The sequence below is a fragment of the Eschrichtius robustus genome, chromosome 6 (assembly GCF_028021215.1).
Source record: "Eschrichtius robustus isolate mEscRob2 chromosome 6, mEscRob2.pri, whole genome shotgun sequence".
Classification (NCBI taxonomy): domain Eukaryota; kingdom Metazoa; phylum Chordata; class Mammalia; order Artiodactyla; family Eschrichtiidae; genus Eschrichtius; species Eschrichtius robustus.
Window position 1 is genome coordinate 135,714,054 of NC_090829.1, and position 20,600 is coordinate 135,734,653.

Below are 20,600 nucleotides of genomic sequence, written 5' to 3' on the forward strand. Positions count from 1 at the left end.
ATTTGTTCTTTGCCTTAGTTCAGAATGTTCTTATGAAACAACTATTTTAGGTATAACAGAGATTACTTCAGATTCCTTTATTTAAAATTACCCTTGTAGGGGCTTCCCTGGTGGCGCAGTGGTTAAGAATCCGCCTGCCAATGCAGGGGACATGGGTTCGAGCCCTGGTCCGGGAAGATCCCACATGCCGCGGAGCAACTGAGCCCGTGCACCACAGCTACTGAGCCTGTGCTCTAGAGCCCGTGAGCCACAACTACTGAAGGCCGCGTGCCTAGAGCCCATGCTCCACAACAAGAGAAGCCACCACAATGAGAAGCCCGCGCGCCGCAACTAGAGAAAGCCCATGTGCAGCAACGAAGACCCAGCATAGCCACAAAATTTAAAAAAAAAAAAAAAAAATTATTTTAAATAGATAAATAAAATTTAAAAATAAAAGAAAATTACCCTTGTAATAAAGAACAGAGCCATAGACAGTGCACTCGTGTTCTTGTTCCTTCACACGTTCTGTCACTTCTACTGAATTCTCCAGTTCATGATAATCTGTCCGTTCTGACTTTAGTATCCAATGCACTATTTCAGCGTGTTCTTTCTGTATTCTGTTCTGCTAGCTTTATAAACAATTGCCTTGTCAGAACATGCCAGGTCACAAGTTTGCGGAGCCAGTTTAGCGGTTAGTGTGGTGTAGTGTGGTATGAACTTGAGCCAGGCTGCTTGGGTTTAAATCCATCCTCTGCTACTTATTCTCTCTGTCACAGTTTCCTTATCTGTTAAGTAAAGATAAAAAATTAGTATGATCACATGTAATTTATCATTGAAACCAGGATACTTCTGAGAGTGAACAGAAGCACTTGATTTTAGATAAGCTGGAACAGTAAGCTTAAACCAGGGCAGTCCCAGGCAGACTGGCCTGGGGCACCCCAGTGATGAAGCATCTAACTGGGAAGGCTGTTGTGAGTGTTGCACAATTGTGTATCAAGTGTGCATAACAGTGGTGCGGAGAACGTGATCAACCAAAGTGTAGTTAATAGCAGCAGCAGACAGATATTCCACATAGTGTTTCTCAGAACATTAGACATATCACTGGTGATAAATGATACACAGACACATAAATAAGCTACTGGGATACCAGTGCCTGTAGAACATATACTTATCTAAGATGTCAGTGTTTGTGACTTATATCTAAAATGTATTATGGGGACTTCCCTGGTGGCACAGTGGGTTAAGAATCCACCTGCCAATGCAGGGGACACGGGTTTGAGCCCTGGTCCGGGAAGATCCCACATGCCATGGAGCAACTAAGCCCGTGTGCCGCAACTACTGAGCCCCCATGCCACAACTACTGAAGCCCTTGCGCCTAGAGCCTGTGCTCCGCAACAAGAGAAGCCACCGCAATGAGAAGCTTGCGCACTGCAATGAAGAGTAGCCCCCACTCGCTGCAACTAGAGAAAGCCCACATGCAGCAACAAAGACCCAACACGGCCAAAAATAATAAATTAATTAACTAAAAAAATTTATTTATTTATTTATTTAAAATAAATAAAATAAAATGTATTATGACGTATGTAGTGTGCAGTCTTCATTCAACAAACATTGAATGCTTTTTATGCCAAACACTCTTCTGGGTACTTGGAATACATTAGTGAATAGGAGAGACAAAGATGGCATGAAGTTTTATTATGAAACTGGTTTTATGAAATGAATTTTCTATTGGTTACACATTTATTTTCAAGTTATATTTCTGTTGTGATCTAAACACTGTATATGATAAAGTTTGGGGTTTTTTTTAAGAAAATATAAATGTAGCTACCACTGCAGTAGCTCCCTTACATGCAAAAGCAGTTGTAATAGAGTGGGCAGCTGCATCTCCTGGAGCAGGATAGACAGATGTAAAGAGTGAGGGTGGGTTGAAACCATATCAAGGCTTAGTTTTAAATTTTTTATAAGGTTTTCTGTTGAGTATAATAAAAGTTCTCCATATAAATGGACCAGAAATGTTATACTGGCTTTTTGCCTGGAGCTTATTTTATTTTGACCCTCTGTGCACCTGATTTAAAGAGGTCTGTGTACCGTACCCACTTCCCAGACTTCCTTAATCTCCTAATTTCTCTGGAATTATATTTTCTAATAAATGACATTTGAGGGGAAAAACAATCTGAATTTTTGGTTTAGATTTTTAAAGTCTGGATTTTAAAAAAATAGATTCTGTTGTGGAGGAGTTTCTCAGGAAGATTTGCATTTAAATCAAGGTATTATTAATGCCAACTCTAATCTCAAAGCTCAGATAGGTAAAGAAGGGGAAACTCGCCAGGAATGAAGTGTATATGGTAGTGTATATTTTTGGTAACTTTTTTTTTTCTTTTTGGCTGTGTTGGGTCTTCATTGCTCCAAGCGGGCTTTCTCCAATTGTGGCGAGTGTGGGCTATTCTTCATTGTGGTGCACGGGCTTCTCACTGTGGTGGCTTCTCTTGTTGCGGAGCACAGGCTTTAGGTGTGTGGGCTTCAGTAGTTGCGGCACACAGGCTCAGTAGTTGTGGCTCGCGGGCTCTAGAGCACAGGCTCAGCAGTTGTGGCGCACGGGCTTAGTTGCTCCATGGCATGTGGGATCTTCCCAGACCAGGGATCGAACCCTTGTCCCCTGCATGGGCAGGCAGATTCTTAACCACTGTGCCACCAGGGAAGTCCCGGTAACTTTTTTAAAATGTTTCTTTTTTGAAAAATAAGGTAGACTTGAATTGGAGTCAGCACAAACATTGTTTAGATATCATCCCTAATTTCTATTAGCTTTTAATAGCATCCTTAGCTTTTTATTAAAGATGCTTTAGGGACTTCCCTGGTGGTCCAGTGGTTAAGACTACATGCTCCCAGTGCAGGGGGCCTGGGTTCGACCCCTGGTCAGGGAACTAGATCCCACATGCATGCCGCCACTAAGAGTTCGCATGCCACAACTAAGGAGCCGGCAAGCTGCAACTAAGAGCCCGCATGCCGCAACTAAAAACAAAAAAAGATCCCGCATGCTGCAGTGAAGATCCCCAGTGCCACAACTGAGACCCAGTGCAGCCAAATAAATAAATATTTTTTAAAATAAATAAATTTTTTAAAAAATAAAGATGCTTTAGCATCTTTAAAATGAGGTCTACAATATTACCCAAAAAATAAAAATCAGCTAGTGCTAGAACTATGAATTAGGCTTGACAAAAATGCCTTCTCAGAGGATAGTTTCTCTCTTTGGTTTAAGGCAGACAGGGCTTACCACAGGCAAAAATTTTGAAACCTAATGTTTGTTTTCTGTCCCTCACCTTCACTTCAGCTCCTGTCCCCTTTGTAACAACATGTCCTTTCTGTTTAAGGCACTCTGTGCCAACTTAATTTCTTCACGTGCTTAAAAAAAATCTAATATCACTCAGACTTTTTAATGGACTAAATCCACATTGAGAAGTTTGTTAGTTTATGTTAACATTTTAAGTTCTTTGTTTCTAGTCATGTAACAAAGGAATTACAGAGATCAGTATGCAGAAGGAATAGTTTGGTTTTGAGAAGAGCAGAGGAAATTCTCAAACCATACTGATTCTGAGGTCTTCCTTAGGGTTAGTAAATCTCTTCATAGGAGGAGGTCAGAAGGGAATCATCAAATCTACTTCCCAAATTTTCAGTAAGGAAGAGAGGATCCAGAATACAAAGTAGTTGGCCAAAAGTCACACAACTATCTTTAACAAAGCCGACAGTAAGTCCACTTTTATCTTACGGGTTCTTTCTTTCTCTGCTTCTTTGAAATCCTAATGCATTAGGATTTTTTATATTAAAAAATTATATGTCAGAATTATTCCATTGTATAAATAATAACTTGGTATATATGTATTGAAAAAGGGTAGAATATTACGCACAAAAATATTGTCAGGACATTAACTCAAGTAGAAGAAATAACTACTTACACTAGCTTTATAATATTAATGTAAATAGAAAACATGTTTGTCACTCTTGTATTTATAATGTTCATTCATTTATTTGCTATTTTATCTTGAAGACCAGGGATGGATAATTGGAAAAAATTGCCTGGGTGTCAACATATTACTAGTACCGAATGCAACTTTTCTTCAGTCAAGCTTAAAAATGTTTATGAAAAAATCGAATTGCGCATAAGAGCAGAAAAAGGAAACAACACTTCTCAATGGCATGAGGTTAAGCCATTTATACCATTTCAAAAAGGTAAGAAGTTGCCAGCTGAATTACATTGTATTTTTTATTGAATATTACCAGAACAGCTCTCTTCCCAAGCCCATTCATTTGCATGATATAAAGTCTCCCATCTTTAAAAACAAACAAACAAACAAACAAACAAGGATTCCCTTAAACCGGTGTCTCCTTCCTGCTATGGCCTCATTTTCCTGCTTTCCCTACGGTGCAGGGGTCCCCAAGCCACCCCTTCCACCCCGGGCTGCTCAGCAGGAGGTGAGCGTCGGGCAAGCGAACGAAGCTTCATCTGCCGCTCCCCATCGCTCCCCGCCTCTCCCCACCACTCCCCGCTGCTCTCTATCGCTCCCCATCACTTGCATTACCGCCTGAACCGTCTCCCCCCCATCACCACCGCCCCCCCAATCCGTGGAAATATTGTCTTCCACAAAACTGGTCCCTGGTGCCAAAAAGTTTGGGAACCGCTGCTATAGTGGTTGTTCTCAAAGCGTGGTCTCCAAGACCCTTTCAGGAGGTCTATAAAGTCTAAACTATTTTCTTAATACTTCTAAGACTTACTAGTCTTTTTCATTTTCATTCTCTCATGAGTGTACTGTGGAGTTTTCTAGAGGCTGTTTGATGTGCAATGGTGACTGACTGAATGCAGAAGTAGGTGTGAGACACAGCTGCCTTCTTTATTAAGCCAGACATTAAAGAGATTTGAACAAAATGTGAAACAGCACCACTGTTCTCACTAAGCTTTTTGGCTTGTTTGTTTTGGGAAATATAGTCATTTTTTATCACGTAGTGGGTTTTATCATTACTATTTTTTAATGAATTGATAGATATTTTAAATTTTTATCAATTTTAATGTTTAATATGCTAAATATTCAATGACATAGACCATGCAAACAAAAGCTCTTTAGGACCCTCAGTTTCTCTAAGAGTGTAAAGGGGTCCCAAGACCAAACAGTTTGAGAACCACTGCCCTGTACCAAAACTCACACAAGAATGATCTGTAGCCCCTCTCTGTGCACTTTTCCTCCTACTCCCTCTTCAGCCCTCTCCATTTGAGCTTTGTTCCCCATCACTAACCTAAAACTACTCTTGCGAAGGTCACCATGACCTCCACAATGCCTGGTGGATTCCCCGTCCTCTTCTGGCCCAGTTCCCCTGTGGCATCGGCGTGATCATCACTCCCTTCTTCTTGCAACCCTTCCATCTCTGATCTCTAGGGCACTGCTCTTTCCTGGCTCTCCTCCTGCTCCTTGGTTGCTCCTTTGTCAGTTTCTTCTCATTCCCCAGACCTTTAAATGTTGGACAGCTGCAGGGCTCAGTCTGCAGGGCTTGGTCGTTGAACGTCTTCTCTCTACGTGCCCTCCACCAGGAATCGTATGGTTTTCAACATCATCTGTGCTCTTGACTCCCCAAATTATATCTCTCCAGCCTCATTCCTTCCCCTTACCTTAGACTCATATCACCAGCTCCCTATTCAGCATCTCTACTTAGAGGTCTACGAGTCGTTTCAAATTTTAAATGGCCAAACAGAGCTCTTGATTTTCCCCCTCCAGACCTGCTCTTCTTGCAGTGTTTTTCATCTCTGTTAATGACATCACCTATTTATTTGCTCAGGCCAAGAGCCCTGGCATCACCTTTGACATCTCTTTCTCTCATGCAACATCCAGTCCACCAACAAATTCTGAGTGATCAACCTTCAAAGTATATCCTGAATCGGATCCCTTCTCACTTCCACCCCTGCTACCAGCCTTCGCCAGGCCACTTTCATTTGTCACTCAAACTGCTGCAGTAGCTTCCCTGCTTCCTCACACATCAACCAGGGTGATCTTTCCCGGATGTGAATCAGGTCTCAGCAGTCCTCCAGAGACTGCAGACTCAGACTACAGAGTTCTGCCTGTTACCTGGCTTCTAGCTGCCTCTCTGATCTCATTTTCTACCACTCAGCCGTTCGAGCGCCCCCTACTGTCTCTTGAAAATGGTGAGCACATTCCCAGCTCAGGGGCTCTGCCCTTGGCGCCCCCTCAGCTGGGGATGCTTTTCCCCTCAAGACTTGCATGACTGACTCCCTCACCTTGTTCAAGTCTCAGCTCAAACGCCTCGGGGAGCCTCCTCCTCACTAACTTACCTAAAACAGCTCTTGCTGCCATTCTCTGTCCCTTGATGTTGCTTCATTTTTTCTTACAGCACACATGACCTTATAACATTATATGCATTTGTTTATTTGGGATTTTTGGCCACATCCGTCACTAAAGTATAAGCTCCATGAGGGATTTTCTCCGTTTTATATGCCAGGCACATATTAAGTGCTTAGAATTGTTTGTTGTATGAATGTTTTGGCTTGTATTAGTGAACTTATATAGTAAATGTTTTTATTTTTACAGCTCAGATTGGTCCTCTAGATGTACATTTAGAAGCTGAAGATAAGGCAATAATAATAAACATCTCTCCTCCTGGGACAAAAGATAGTATCATGTGGGCTATGGATCATTCCAGCTTTATGTATAGCTTAGTTATCTGGAAAAACTCTTCAAGTCTAGAAGTAAGCATTATTTTTATCTTTGTTTGATGTGAGAGAAGAATGACATGAATTAATTCTAAAACTTGACTTTATACTTTTTTAAAGAACAGACTTCTTTTTTTTTTTTTAATTATAGGAAAGGACTGAAACTGTTTATTCCAGAGATAAAATTTATAAACTCTCACCAGAGACTACTTATTGTTTAAAAGTTAAAGCAGAACTACGTTCACCAAGAAGAGTTGGTCTCTATAGTCCAGTGTATTGTATAAACACCACAGGTAAGGAGGAAGTCTTGCTTCAGATTCAATAACTATGTATACAAATTGGCAACCTATTAATTTTGGCATTTTTCCAATAGTTGCTAAAGCTTATGTGATGGTTTAATAGACATTAAAACAAAAGCGTTCTAACAGCATTTACGTAAGCAACAAATGTTATTTGGGATTTTTGTCTCAAGTAAATAGTAATGAAAATTTTGCGTAAAATCCAAGTATTTTCTAATGAAAAAAACTGTTTTTATTCAGAATCCACAAGAAAGGGAGGTAGTTGCTAGAAGAACAGTTAGTCTTCCAAAAAGTTTACCTTTATAGATGAAATGTTAAAATATGAAAGCATCCTGATACATTTAATCAGTGACATCTTGCCAACAATTAAGGTTTAAGGGCAGGAGCTTGGATTTATTATTTCAGTTATAAGTTTAATATGCTTTGTTTTTAAAATCAAACAGTATAGAAGGGTTTAAAGGTTTCCTCTCCTGCCTCCTGACCCCCAATTCCATTTACCAGAGATAAGTATCACCAGCAGTCTGTGTACAACCTTTCATACTTTTTTCAGGGCTTATATAAGTATATACTTGGACTTAACAGTTTTGGGGTTTTTGTCTTTTAAATTAAAAAATAAGGTCCTGCCAGATATATTTTAAACTTGCTTGTTTAACCCAATAGATTGAGGCTCTCTTTTTATGTCAGCACATATAGATCTATCACATTCTTTTAAATGGCTGCATAGTATTCCCTTGCGTGAATATACACTATAACTTATTTAGCTGTTAGGTCATTATGATAAAATGCGAGCCTTTTATCTTCTTGCTCATGCCATTAGGAATTCTAGCCGTCTGTTATCTCACTAAAGAAAATGTGTGTGTGTGTTTTTGTGTGCTCTTTGTCTTCTAGAGAAACATAAAGTGCCTGCACCAGAAAATATACAAATCAATGCTGAAAATCAGGTCTATGTTCTTAAATGGGATTACGCATATGAAAACACGACTTTTCGAGCTCAGTGGTCCCAGTAAGTTCTATTGCATAAGTGTCCTTTTGCAGTTTATTTTGCCCAGTTTGTTAGGTTTCTTTTCACCCTGCTTCAGCCACCTGCTGCTCCGTGCACACGTGTGGCCTGATGGAAAGGTGGTTGTGATATACCGGAACTGGAGTGTTTCATTCTAGTCCCAGGATGTCATTGAGCTAATCACTTAACTTCTTTGGGCCTCAGTTTCTTCACTTGTTGTAAAATGGGTACATTCTAATACTATCTAGTGTTCTTACCGGCTCTCTTTTTTTTTTTTTTTTTTTTTTTTTAAAGGTGTGATTCTAGTTGCATGTGCTATTTCCTCAGTCTGGAATACTTGACCCATGGCCGTGATCTTTCTTCAGAACCCACTTCTTCCATGAGCCCTTGAAATGATTTGACTCCAGTCACTCTGTCGTGTTCAATTCAAGTTAGCCTTCCCATTGTCTTGATTATTTTCGTGGCTTTGGCAGATTTTTTAGTGATTACTTTAGTGGGAAATTAAGAAAGTTGGAGAGAACTGTGCTCTGTGTGATTGAGTAGAGACCAGCCAAATATGAGTGAAGCTTAGCACCACGTGAGTGGAAGGGGACTGCATATAGTTTATACTGATTGGAAAACTCTAGGGGATAAGTAGAGAGGGAGAAGAGAAGAGGATAATCAAGTGGAAGGTGAAGTGCACCATGGGGAGAAAAGGGACGGGAAAGAAAGAGCTACTGAGGGCAGAGGAATAGAGGGACCAAAGGCAAGTATAGGCAAAGCAGGAAGGGAAGAGTGAGAAGAAAGAGACTAGAAAGGCACAGAAAAAATGAGGGAAAAGGGAAGTCAATACTGCTGTGATTGATGACTCTCAACCCTTTGGTGTTAGTTTCGAAGCAATAACAGTTTGTATAATAAATGCATTCATGTCATACACGCCCTTACAGATATACATACATACATACACACACACACACACACACACACACTGATCAGGAAACTGTACAGGAGTCTTTTATGTATTCTTCACTTTCAAAAGCATGTTAAACAGTAGGGCCACAGACTAGACAGGGATAGGGGTTTCTGATGGCTGGTCTCTAAGTTTCTTTTGGGTACTTAGCACACTGTACAAAGCACTGAAGGAATCGTAAAGGTACAGCAGAATAAAACATATGGTGCTAGAAATCCGAAGCAGTTATCTGCCTTTGCATAGCAAAATGTGATTTAGGACTGAGGAGTGGAGTACAGATTATAAGGGTTACAGAAGTCAGAAATGTAAAGGTGGTTGGGGCTGGAGAGACCAAAGAAGCCCTCTGGAAGGAGATGCAGTGTGAACCAGGCCTTGATTGCTGAGTCACATATTTGTAAACGACAAGAGAGGGCATCCCAGGCAGGGGCTACACACAGGGGAAAGCTCAGGATATGAAGAGACAAAATTAGGTCGGGGTAACAAGAAGGGGTTCATTTCCCATTGCTCTGTAATAAACTACCACAAACTTAGCAGCTTAAAACACACTGTTTATTATCTATCTGTCCATGACTTTGGGTCAGGAGTCCAGGTGTGGCTTAGCTGGGTTCTCTGCTCGGGGTCTTGCAAGGCTGCAGTTCAGGTGTCAGCTGGGGTGCTGTCTCGTACACGCTGTCTCGTGCTGTCTCCTTAGCTCATGTGGTGGTTGGCAGAATCCATTTCTTGCAGCTGCAGAACTCATGGTGACCTGCTTCTTGCCATCAGGAGAGAGAATCTCTGTCCTCTAGACCCTCTTTTAAAGGGCTCATCTGATCAGGTCAGGCCCACCCAGGATAGGCTCTCATTTGATTAACTCATAGTCACCTGGTTTGGGACCTTGATTTCATTTGTAAAATCCCTTCACCTTTGCCAAATAATGTAACCCAATCAAGAGTTCACGGATCCTGCCCACACTGAGGCGGAGGGGATCATGTAGGGCTTGTGCACCAGCGGGTAGGAATTTGGGGGGCCAGTTTGGAATTTTGCCGACAAGAAGGGAGGACCTGCTTTGAGAGTAGCAGAACATTTGGGCCTGGGAGAGCGATGAGAGAGAACATTGAATTAATAGGATGGCATAAGCTTAGGCTTGGCCTCAGACTGCCCTGTAGGCATTTGAGTGCCATTGGGAATTTTGTGTTGAGGGACGGGTAACAGGGCTGTGTTTGAGGAGGGTGAAGGTGGCCACATTGTGTGTGGTGCAGCGGGACTAAGGAGACAGGACAGACAAGGGGACAAGTCAGGAGGCTGTTACAGTTCCAGGCTTGAACTGAGATGCTTGGAGCTGTTTGTTTCTGAGCAGCTTACTTAACCTCTCCAGGCCCAGTCTTACTCTGTGCAGACTTGCTCTTAGGACACTGGTGTGTATCTCTGATACAGCACTCGCCCACAGGTGTGCTGGTACATTTAGCAGCTGGCTTTCCAGTAGGGAAAAGCCTTATCTGTAGCATTTGCCAGTTTTTATAATATAACTACTCCTATTACGGCCACTGTCAAGCTCCCAACAGCATGTCACTGAACATGCATTTGGGAAGATGCACAGTAAGCCCTCCGTCATGTAGCGTTTCTGCTGTATAGACATGATAGACGTAAATAGCCTTGAGCATAGATAATAAAATGTAGGAAAATAATTAGGACAAGATGAGTTTTGAGTATTTATTACCTTTGTTTTTAATACAATTTATTTATTTGTAAGTTTATGTAACTTAACTTTTAATAATGGCTGTATTTAACAACTAGCTGGCAGCATTCCTGAAAATTTAGCATTTGTTTTTGTGCACCGGTACGAGCCAGCTCTAGCACACCACTACCTTATCACGCTCTGGCGCAAGATCTTTGGTTTTCTTTTGTGAACATGTCTCTTCCACCGTCCTGTGAGTTTCCTGAGGGTGAGGACCGTTTACCTCTGTAACCTTAGCCCCTAACAGAGTGTCTAGTGTATTATAGGTTTTCAGTAAATGTTTACTAAATTAATGTGTTTAGAATAAAAAACTTTTTTTTGTCTTAAAAGTGAGTTTTTAAAAAGGATTCCTGGGAGTCATTCAGACAAATGGAAACAAATACCAAACTGTGAAGATGTCAAAACTACCCACTGTGTGATTCCTCAAAATGTTTTCCCAGAAGGAATTCACCGTATCCGTGTCCAAGCATCTAATGGAAATAACACATCTTTTTGGTCTGAAGAGAAAATATTTAATACTGAAATGAAAAGTAAGCCAATAGTTTTTACTTTACATTGTAATTCTCCAAGTTGTTGCGAACTCTTAAAATTGTTTTTTAGTCTAATTTGAACTTTGTGTCTTTACACATTTTTTCTAGCTATAATATTTCCTCCAGTCATTAGCATGAAATCCGTTAATGATGACTCACTGCACGTCTCTATCGGTGCTCCAAAAGAGTCTGAAAACAAGTCTGTGAACCAGCTTTACCCACTAATCTATGAAGTTATTTTTCGGGAAAACACTTCAAATGCTGAGGTAAAAAGACTATGTAGTATATAGGTTTATAACTTAGAGTTATAACTGTGGTTTGGGTAAACAAAGCTTGAAGTTAAAATTCTAGGGAAATTTTTAAACTTTATGTGATTAACTCAGATATTTACAATAGGAAGAAATGAGCATTTCCCATGTTTTACACAGTAAGAGTTACGATCACCTGCATCTGGGCCCCAGTTAGTTGTTGTTGTTGTTGTTGTGTTTTTGGCCACGCCACGTGGCATGTAGGATCTTAGTTCGCCGACCAGGGATGGAACCCGTGCCCCCTGCAGTGGAAACATGGAGTCCTAACCACTAGACCGCCAGGGAATTCACCCCGCCCGCAGTTAGTTTTTAAAATTCAGATCCTGAGTTTATTCCTACTCAGTCAGAATCTCTGGGGGTAGAACTCAGGAATTTGTATTTTTAACAGGATTCTCAGGTATTCATGAACCAGGGTTTCTCAACACTATTGACATTTGGGTTGGCTGAGTCTTTGTTGTGGGAGCTGCCTTGTGCATTATAGGATGGCTAGCAATACCGTTGGCCTATACCCACTAGGTGCCTGTAGCGCTCCCTCCCAGTTCTGACAACCCAAAATACCTCCAGATATTGCCAAATATCCCCTGAGGGGTGGGGCACCTCCAAGAGGGCAAAAATTGGTTTTTAGGATGCAAAAGAATCTTACCTGTTACAGTGGTTTGTGACCCTCCAGGAGGAAAACCTGCCTCAAGTGTTCAACTTCGCCCAACAAAATCTTACTCAACTTTGTAAAGGGGGAGGGATTAGGAAAAAATGGTCTAAAAAGGCTCCTTAGGGGAGTAGTCATGACAAAAGGGTTGAGAAACACTCGTTTAAACCCTAAAATTCAAAAACCACTGACAAAGCTAATATACATCAGATAATCCACATTATTCCTAGATCACTTTTCCCTGTGGAATTACAATCAAGGAATCAACCTTTAAAAATCTTGTGCAAATAAGTTGGTAAATTCTGTAACTGCATTTTCTGTTGAAAATCTAAGAAAATTCCAGCGACTTGGCGGCTTTCATTTTAACTATCTGAACACTCTGTAACCATAGCAGAATTTAGCCCTGTTGAGCACTGTGGTTAGTTCTCAGTCATCCCTAGATCAGAAAGATCTAAATTTGTGTCTCAAGCCACCAAATTGTGTAACCTTAGGCAAGGTGGTTAACTGCTAAAGCTTTGTTTCCTCTCCTCTAAAGTGGTGGTGGTCATAGTAACTTAATTTTTTTTTTTGTTTTAATTGGGGTATAGTTGTTTTACACTGTTGTGTTAGTTTCCACTGTACAGCGAAGTGGAGTTCCCTGTGCTATACAGCAGGTTCTCATTAGTTATCCATATTATGCATATTACATTGTAACTTAATTTTTTTGAAAGGATGTTTATAAGGTTTAAAATGAGGTAAAATATATGAAAATACATACCACATTGCTTGACAAATAGTAGATTCAATAACTTTTTTTTTTTTTTGCCATCCTATGCTGGGCAACACATCAATAATTACAATCGTAATAACAACTCAAATTTATTGAATACTCATTATGTATCAGGTACTGGGCTAAGTATTTTACATGAATTGTCTCAATCATTCTTCAACCCTGCCAGACAGTTTGATTGATTAAATTACTATTCAGCAAATACTTGGGATGGAATATTCGTTACTGCCTCACTGATACTAGGCTGTAAACCGTGGAATGGGAGTGGATGTGGTGTGGTGTGAGAAGAGGCCTTAAGTGCGCATGCATGCTTCTCCCATTTGTCAAGAGGAAAGCAAGCTCCACGTGGTCTCTGGCCCCAGGCGGATGGGAGACCGTGGAGCAGACCTAAACCTGATCCACGGCCTCAGTGAGCGTTCCCCCAGCACTTTGGGACACTCACGAGTAAGAAAAACAAATATCTTTTGAGCCACAGGCTGTTTTGTTACACAGCATTGCACAACATTATTTTGTTGGCCTTGTAATGTTTTGTTATACAACATTATTGTGGCAATAGCTGACTAATACAAATAGGAGTAATAATTGTCCTCACTTTACAGATCTGGGAGTAGGGCCCAGGGAAATTAAATAACTTGCCTAAGGCCATGTAGCTGTGAGTGATATCTTGATACAGGCAGTTTGAGGCCAGAACCTCTGCACTTAATTGTTCTGCCACTAAACAGAGACAACACGATGGTGATTAAACCAAATCAGCGTGTACTTATAAAGTAGAGTCATCTTAGGAACATATTGTATTCTTTTTTTGGCAGCAGCCATGTTTAACTTTTGAGTTTGGTTATAATGTGTTGTCCAAAAGAAATTTATATTTCTCAAACATATACCAACTAAGTGTTTGGGAGAGGCCAATCTTGACTATTTAAGGAATTCAGAAAATAGATATTCCCTATATGATTTCTTGGGGTTCTAAATTTTATCAATGATTTACTTATTTTTTATAGAGAAAAGTTGTAGAGAAAAGAACTGATTTTACCTTTCCTAACTTGAAACCGCTGACTGTATACTGTGTGAAAGCCAGAGCACTCACTGAGAATGACAAGTGGAATAAAAGCAGTGTTTTTAGTGATACTGTGTGTGAGAAAACAAAACCAGGTCAGAATCTTTTATTGTATCTTTTCTTTTTTAATGTAACAAGACTTAATTGAAAATTGTAAAATATTTCCTTTTTACCACAAAAATATAGAGAATATTTTCTTCATGAACTGTGTGAGTACTTCACGCTGAGCCTTCCAGTTTTAGAAAATATTTTTAATACTCAACTTAGTTCAGTGGTTTTTGCATGCTTTATATTTCATGGATATCTGCATAATTAATTTCCTTTTATTATTACTCAGAATTTAATGAGACTATTTTAATTTTTTATATAATCCATAATATTATTATTATGTGGAAATCCCTTAATTAGTTCAGTTGTGAATTTTTTTATGTTATTGTTGGTATTATTTAATAGAATGTATATTTCCTTTCACATGGCTGTATTTGTTTCACACAGACTGTCAGCAGTCTTAATGTATGTGTGTCAAAACCTATATTGATGCTAAACACCATTTATTTGTTTTTAGGAAATACTTCCAAAACCTGGCTTATAGCTGGAATTTGCACTGCATTATTTTCTATCATTGTTGCCATTTATGTTGTGAAAGTCCTCTTGAGATGTATCAATTATGTGTTCTTTCCATCAAGTAAACCTCCTTCCACTGTAGATGAGGTATGTTACTTTTCTTTTCAAGAGCTAACTGGATTTTTCTTAAAATGAATGGGAAATATATTTGATTTCAACAGAATATAAATGTTTTCTTGATATTCAGAAAATAATACAGACTGATTTGGGTTTTTTTCTTCAGAGTTTCAGAAAATTAACTTTAGAAACAGTCATTTAATAGAATATAACATGGAATAGTAAGGTGTGTCCTTAATCTCATATTTTTCTGGCAGTTTGGTTACTGTGGCACTTGTTTTACCACTGAAAGTCTATATTCACAAAAAGATTAAAACATTATCATCAGTGCAAAAACTGATTTCTGTGGATGAAATCACAGAAAACGAAGTAGCAGAACGTGAGTTTCCTTTCACAGCACCTCGGTGTTCTGGTTGGCATAGTTAGTGAAAGCACTGAGTGGTGGAGACCAGAGTGTGGACACCACCCTGGGGGTGGTGTGTTCACCTGGACCAGCTTCCGCGCTACCTGCCCAGTTTCAGGTTCCCCAGGCTTTGGAGCTAGAGACCTGAAGGTGAATTGTTGATGGGCTATAGTGTATTTGCACTTACTGGCTCTGTGAACTTGAGCAGCTCTCTTAAGGGTACTTGAGCAAGTGCCCGTAGACTGTAAAACAGAGCCAGTAGTACCATCCTGCAGACTTGTGAGGAGCGAAGGTGATAAACCAGAAAGGCCTAACACTGTACAAACGTTCTGTAAATATGAACTGTTTTACTCTTTTATGCCTGAGTTTTTTAATATCATTTCTATATACTCTTCTCTTCAGAGCTGTTATTTAAAGAACTTAAAACTAACAAGTTACAATAGCTCTTTATTCTTAGTGGGACAGGGAAAAATTAATTTCTCCCTGTGCTTTTTCTGGGTATTTGTGGATTAGATACCAAAATTTTTATTATGTCAAAATAAAATGTCCCAAATCCCAGGGCTCTCCCTTTCCTTCCTCACCCACACTTTTCCACTCCCCACCCCTGATAGCACAGTGGACCTTTCTTAGGGACTCTTCATATAATTCCCAAAAACGATACTAACACGTACGTGACCTCACTAGTGATGGTTTTACTCTAAACATTATAGTGCAATCGATATGCTCTTAGCTTGCTTTTTAATATGCATGTCAAAAGATAGGGTTTCTAGATAACTTAAGAAACCACAGCTTATTAGAACTAGAAAACTAATTTTTGTTATTTTAAATAATCTGTTTCTGTTCTTTCCCTTTTGAATTAGTATTTCTCTGAACTGACAGTAAGGAATCTACTCCTTTCCACTTCTGAGGAACGAACAGAAAGATGTTCTATAATTGAAAATGCAAACACTCTTACTGTAATAGAAGAGACTAATCCAATTGATGACGATCACAAAAAGTACAATTCCCAAACTAGTCAAGATTCAGGAAACTATTCTAATGAAGACGAAAACAGTGGAAGTAAAATAAGTGAAGAACTTCTGCAACAGGAAACTGTGTGACCAAGAATGAACTCTAAAATATTAGGGAGTCTTGGCGGGAGTTGCAGTGGGAGCCTGGGCTCCTTGGTCCTCTCAGTAACTATCGAGAGAATATTTGCTTGTGGGGGAAGAAAGATCATCTTCAGATCGTAGGTCCTAAAAACACAGGCAAGCACTTAACTATTTGAAAGGAATTTGGAAAGAGTTTTCTACATTCTTTTCCATGTGTAAGGTCTTGAAAGACCTGTCATTGGACCGCCCTGGATGAGAGGAGTTAAATCCAGAAGATGCCCTCTGTCTTCCTAATGATCCCCTAAAGCCCCACCATGTCGTCGTGTGGTAAGGGCGGCGCTTGTGTTCGCATCAGCTGCTACCGTCGCCGTGCTGCCACTGCCGCTGCGTGTACCATCTGTCCCTTCTCCGTCCCAGTATTACAGTCCGTTATTTTTCAGGACATATTTAGAACATTTGGTCTTTTCTTTGGACACGAAAGTAGGCCCTTTGGAAATGGCTTTAGAAAAGCCTGAATACCACCATCACTTGGTTTTCTGAAAAAGTCGCTTACTCTGGGAAACAGCTGCAGATGCCAGAAACACGGTATGGTCCTTACAGTTTTTTCAGGGGAATTCTATCCGTTTTACCAATTACATTGGCTTCTACGTCACAGTTACCTGTCCCTTCTGCGGTTTAGGACTAAAACCAGACAATCTTTTGCTATATGTCCATGAAGTCTTCCTGATTCAGAACATTGGAACAATAGCCTCTGGTGACAGAGTGCATAATCACTAAAATTACAGAGAAACGGGAAACTATCTGAGGAGATAACTTACTATTCGCTTTTAAGATATGGGAGTATGTGACATTAGTCACAGTGGATGTAAGAAGTCTTGGGACCAGAAAATGGTACTGAGAGAAGAGACAGAGTAAGAAGTAGAGTCATTCCGTAGGAAAGAAGCAGGTGGCTTTAGCGAAAAATAAGGATAATGTGTGTAATCAACTGCTGATTACTAACATCCTGAGGGTGGTTTGTTTTCGTGGCTTATCTGTATCATTTCTGAGTCCAGGCCAGCTTCTGTACGCCGTCTGGAAGTATTAGGCACCCCTTCTGCTCAGCCTACATGCACTCAAGAAAATGTCCTTGATTATTTAGTATCAAGGTGTGGGAGGAAACGTACCTGGGAAGAAAACCTAATTTTTTAAATATATAATGCCTTTCAGAGGCATCTGTAGCTTATTTTTAAATGATTCGCTATTTGGGATTATTCATGGAGAGCCTGCAGAGGAGGGAAGTGTAGGAATTGTGGTGGCCTCTGAGGCCGGGTTCTCGGCTTCAGTCGTTGCAGAAGGACCAGTGAAAGGGAAGGGAGATGGAGCTACCCAGAGCATCACGGCAGGCCAGTCTTATTTACACGGTGGTCCGCTGTGGTCTTCTGGGTGGAAGAAGAGGTTGAAAGCAGCTGCCCTGGGAAGGGCTGTGACGCTCAGCACGTCCTCTGCAGAGCACACCGTGTGCTTCCCCGGACCTCGGTCCAGCTCCTAGGGGAGCATACAGTATGGGCCGGGGATCCCCGCCGAAGCAGTTCTCTGCTGCAGGATCCCTACAGGGACCCACACACACCTTTGATCCTGCTGACCGGAGGCCTTTGGTTCAAAGCAGATCTGGGTTGGCCCTTCGCTTGTAAGGGCCCTGTCAGTGGGAATTTGCCTCTGTAGCGAGGAAGTGAGGAACATGCCAGGACCCTGTCAGCCCGGGCCTCCACGCTGTGTCAGTGCGACAGGCCTGGTCAGCACGCGGGCCCGGGATTTACCACAGGAAGAAGGCTGCTTCAGAATGGACATCCCAAAAGGAAACAGCGCCTTCGTGGGATGTGGAAGAGGGAAAACTCGGGCATTAGGATGAAAAGACACCACAGAAGTCGCCAGGTCCCTGGATGTGGGAGTCTGTGTGTCTTTGGGGTTTAGGGACCCCCTGTGGTTTTCAGCGAACAAGCATCTGAGCAGCAGCGAACAAAAACCTCTCGATTTTGCCTTGTCTTCTGACCTAAAAATGCAATTCCGTCCCATTCTTCACTGTGGCCCACGTGTAGCTTAAGCAGGATGTGCTTACTTGTAAAGTAACAAGTATTTTTTCTGAAGGATAGTTTACTTGGAAATACCATATACTTGGGCGCACCAATAAACTGCCTCAGAACTACAATATTGATAGTTCTTGGAGAAGCTAGATATAACCTACGCATCATGTAAAAGATTTGTATCATTACAGCCAGAAATAATGTATTAATACGTAATATAGATTAACATATCCGTAAGTGGTGACATACGTCTGTAAACATACATACATACTTAATGCCTACACGTGCACATGCATGATGTGGGCCATACTCCAGTAGTACAGCCATAAAGACTTAGCATAGCTTCTAGTTAGAAAAGTATAAATGCTGCTCGAGAACTGTGAACTAAAGAGTCTGACCAGAAATTTGCAACCTATAAAAAAGTTATTTCAAAAATATAATTTAGAGTTTGTATCTTTTCCCCAAACTGTGACCTTCAAAGCAGCCTCTGATTGCTCCTAAGAATTTGGAGAGTGTACAGAAACTTTTCCTACCTACCCGCTCCTCCCCGTAACCCTTCGACTACCTGACATGTTTGTTTCGTGGTGTCTGTCTGCCCCCCAGGGGACCAGAAGCTCTGTGAGAGCAGGAATTTACTTTGACTTATTACTGTATCCCCAGCACCTACCACAGAGCGGTGCGTCACACGTAAAAAGCGCACAGGAAATAATTGTCAAATGATTGAAATCTAAAATTTGAACCAAATGGGTGTTTCTGACACTGTTTGTGTGTCTTGTTGAGTTGTGGAAGGACACAACCATGTTTCCAATGTTTCTATGCAGTGAGCTTTGTATCTTATTTCATTTGTACTTTGTCTTAACCCCCATTTCCGGTTTTTAAGCAGTTTGTTAAACAGTTTTCTGTAATAAGCACTGAGGCCAAAAGTCTTGGGTTTTATGGTGGTTCTGCTTGAACTGATTAAACATGCATCACAGGAGTGGCAACTGCTGTCTTCATGAGGTATTCACAACCGAGGGGGCTGGTCCCTGTACCCGGTGTGCGCATGCCCGGCGCTGGTATCCTGAAGGGGCCCCACTGCCGTCACCGCCCCACAGAGCTCCTGGACAGGGAGCTCTCTTGCTTGCCCTTTGCTTTTTCACAGCCTCAACTTTAGACTTGGCCGGAGCACAGCCTTAACCCAGTGAGTCTGCAGTGTGGTGCAGACTCCGCTCTGGCGAACTACACTGCTTCCTTTTACCAACATTTCTTCTCAGGATAAGCTCTTTAAGGAGACTCCGTAGTCCCACATGTAAATTGATCTACCTTCTAGACACGTTTGAATCTGAAGTTAAACACCACTGACATTCAGGCTGGGAACTCTTCGTGTGTTTTTAGTAAGCTTCTGTGAATTTTTTTTCAAACTGTACAGGGAAGTAAATATTAGTAAATTCATCTCTGATGCCTGGGAAACTCCCTGTTACTTAACAGTAATGACAAATACCAGTAACATCCAGTTTTTTCACCTGAGTGAAAAAAAGGCAAGAAGAGAGAATTTGATACGTCTTTCATGCAAAGGATATACCTTCCCTTCCCACGTTCTGTCCCCACTAGAACTCATGTTCTAGCAGAAGATATCTTCTGGGTGAAGAAGTAGTAATTGATGCAGACCAAGAAAAGAAAAAGTGGGCAGAGTCGATATGCTGGCTTAGAGAAAGGTCTTGGGAAGAGGGAGGAAATGGAAAAATTCTCTCAGGAGCAGGTTTAAACATTTCTCCTCACAGTGACTCTAGCCACTCCCGGTCCTCTGTCCCAAAAGTTCCTGGATCCATCAGAGAGAAGGAGCTGAGGGGAAAGGGAATGACTGAAGAAGAAGAAAAACATTTTCCTATCTCTCCAGTAGAAAGATGGTCCATTTTTTCCAAAAGACTGGAATTAGTCCTTAACTGCATAACAGATAGCAGAGTGCCTTTTGTGTACTATTGTCTGTTCCCAGATTTTATAAGGCTTTAATACCCTGGAATTTAACTTCTAAAAAGAGATGGAGAGAAGGGCTTCCCTGGTGGCGCAGTGGTTGAGAATCTGCCTGCCAATGCAGGGGACACGGGTTTGAGCCCTGGTCCGGGAAGATCCCACATGCCGCGGAGCAACTAGGCCCGTGAGCCACAATTACTGAGCCTGCGCGTCTGGAGCCTATGACCTGCAACAAGAGAGGCGGCGATAGCGAAAGGCCTGCACACCGCGATGAAGAGTGGCCCCCGCTTGCCGCAACTAGAGAAAGCCCTCGCACACAAACGAAGACCCAACACAGCCAAAAATAAATAAATTAATTAATTAAGGGGAAAAAAAAAGAGATGGAGAATTCCATGGCGGTCCAGTGGTTAGGACTTGGCTCTTTCACTGCAGTGGCCAGGGTTTGAAGCCTGGTCGGA

At 41.2% G+C, this 20,600-nt stretch overlaps 1 protein-coding gene across 1 annotated transcript in view; it reads left to right on the plus strand.

The window, feature by feature from the left end:
• The window catches only part of IFNAR1 (interferon alpha and beta receptor subunit 1), a 33,305-nt gene extending 14,130 nt beyond the window's left edge, over positions 1-19,175 (plus strand). The window contains exons 3-11 of the mRNA XM_068546989.1: positions 4,022-4,203; positions 6,567-6,724; positions 6,840-6,981; positions 7,876-7,990; positions 10,981-11,180; positions 11,289-11,446; positions 13,902-14,052; positions 14,523-14,668; positions 15,902-19,175. Coding sequence (XP_068403090.1) covers positions 4,022-4,203; positions 6,567-6,724; positions 6,840-6,981; positions 7,876-7,990; positions 10,981-11,180; positions 11,289-11,446; positions 13,902-14,052; positions 14,523-14,668; positions 15,902-16,141 — 1,492 coding nt within the window. The 3' untranslated portion in view covers positions 16,142-19,175. The remainder of the gene's footprint in view (positions 1-4,021; positions 4,204-6,566; positions 6,725-6,839; positions 6,982-7,875; positions 7,991-10,980; positions 11,181-11,288; positions 11,447-13,901; positions 14,053-14,522; positions 14,669-15,901) is intronic.
• The last annotated feature ends 1,425 nt before the right edge of the window (positions 19,176-20,600 follow it).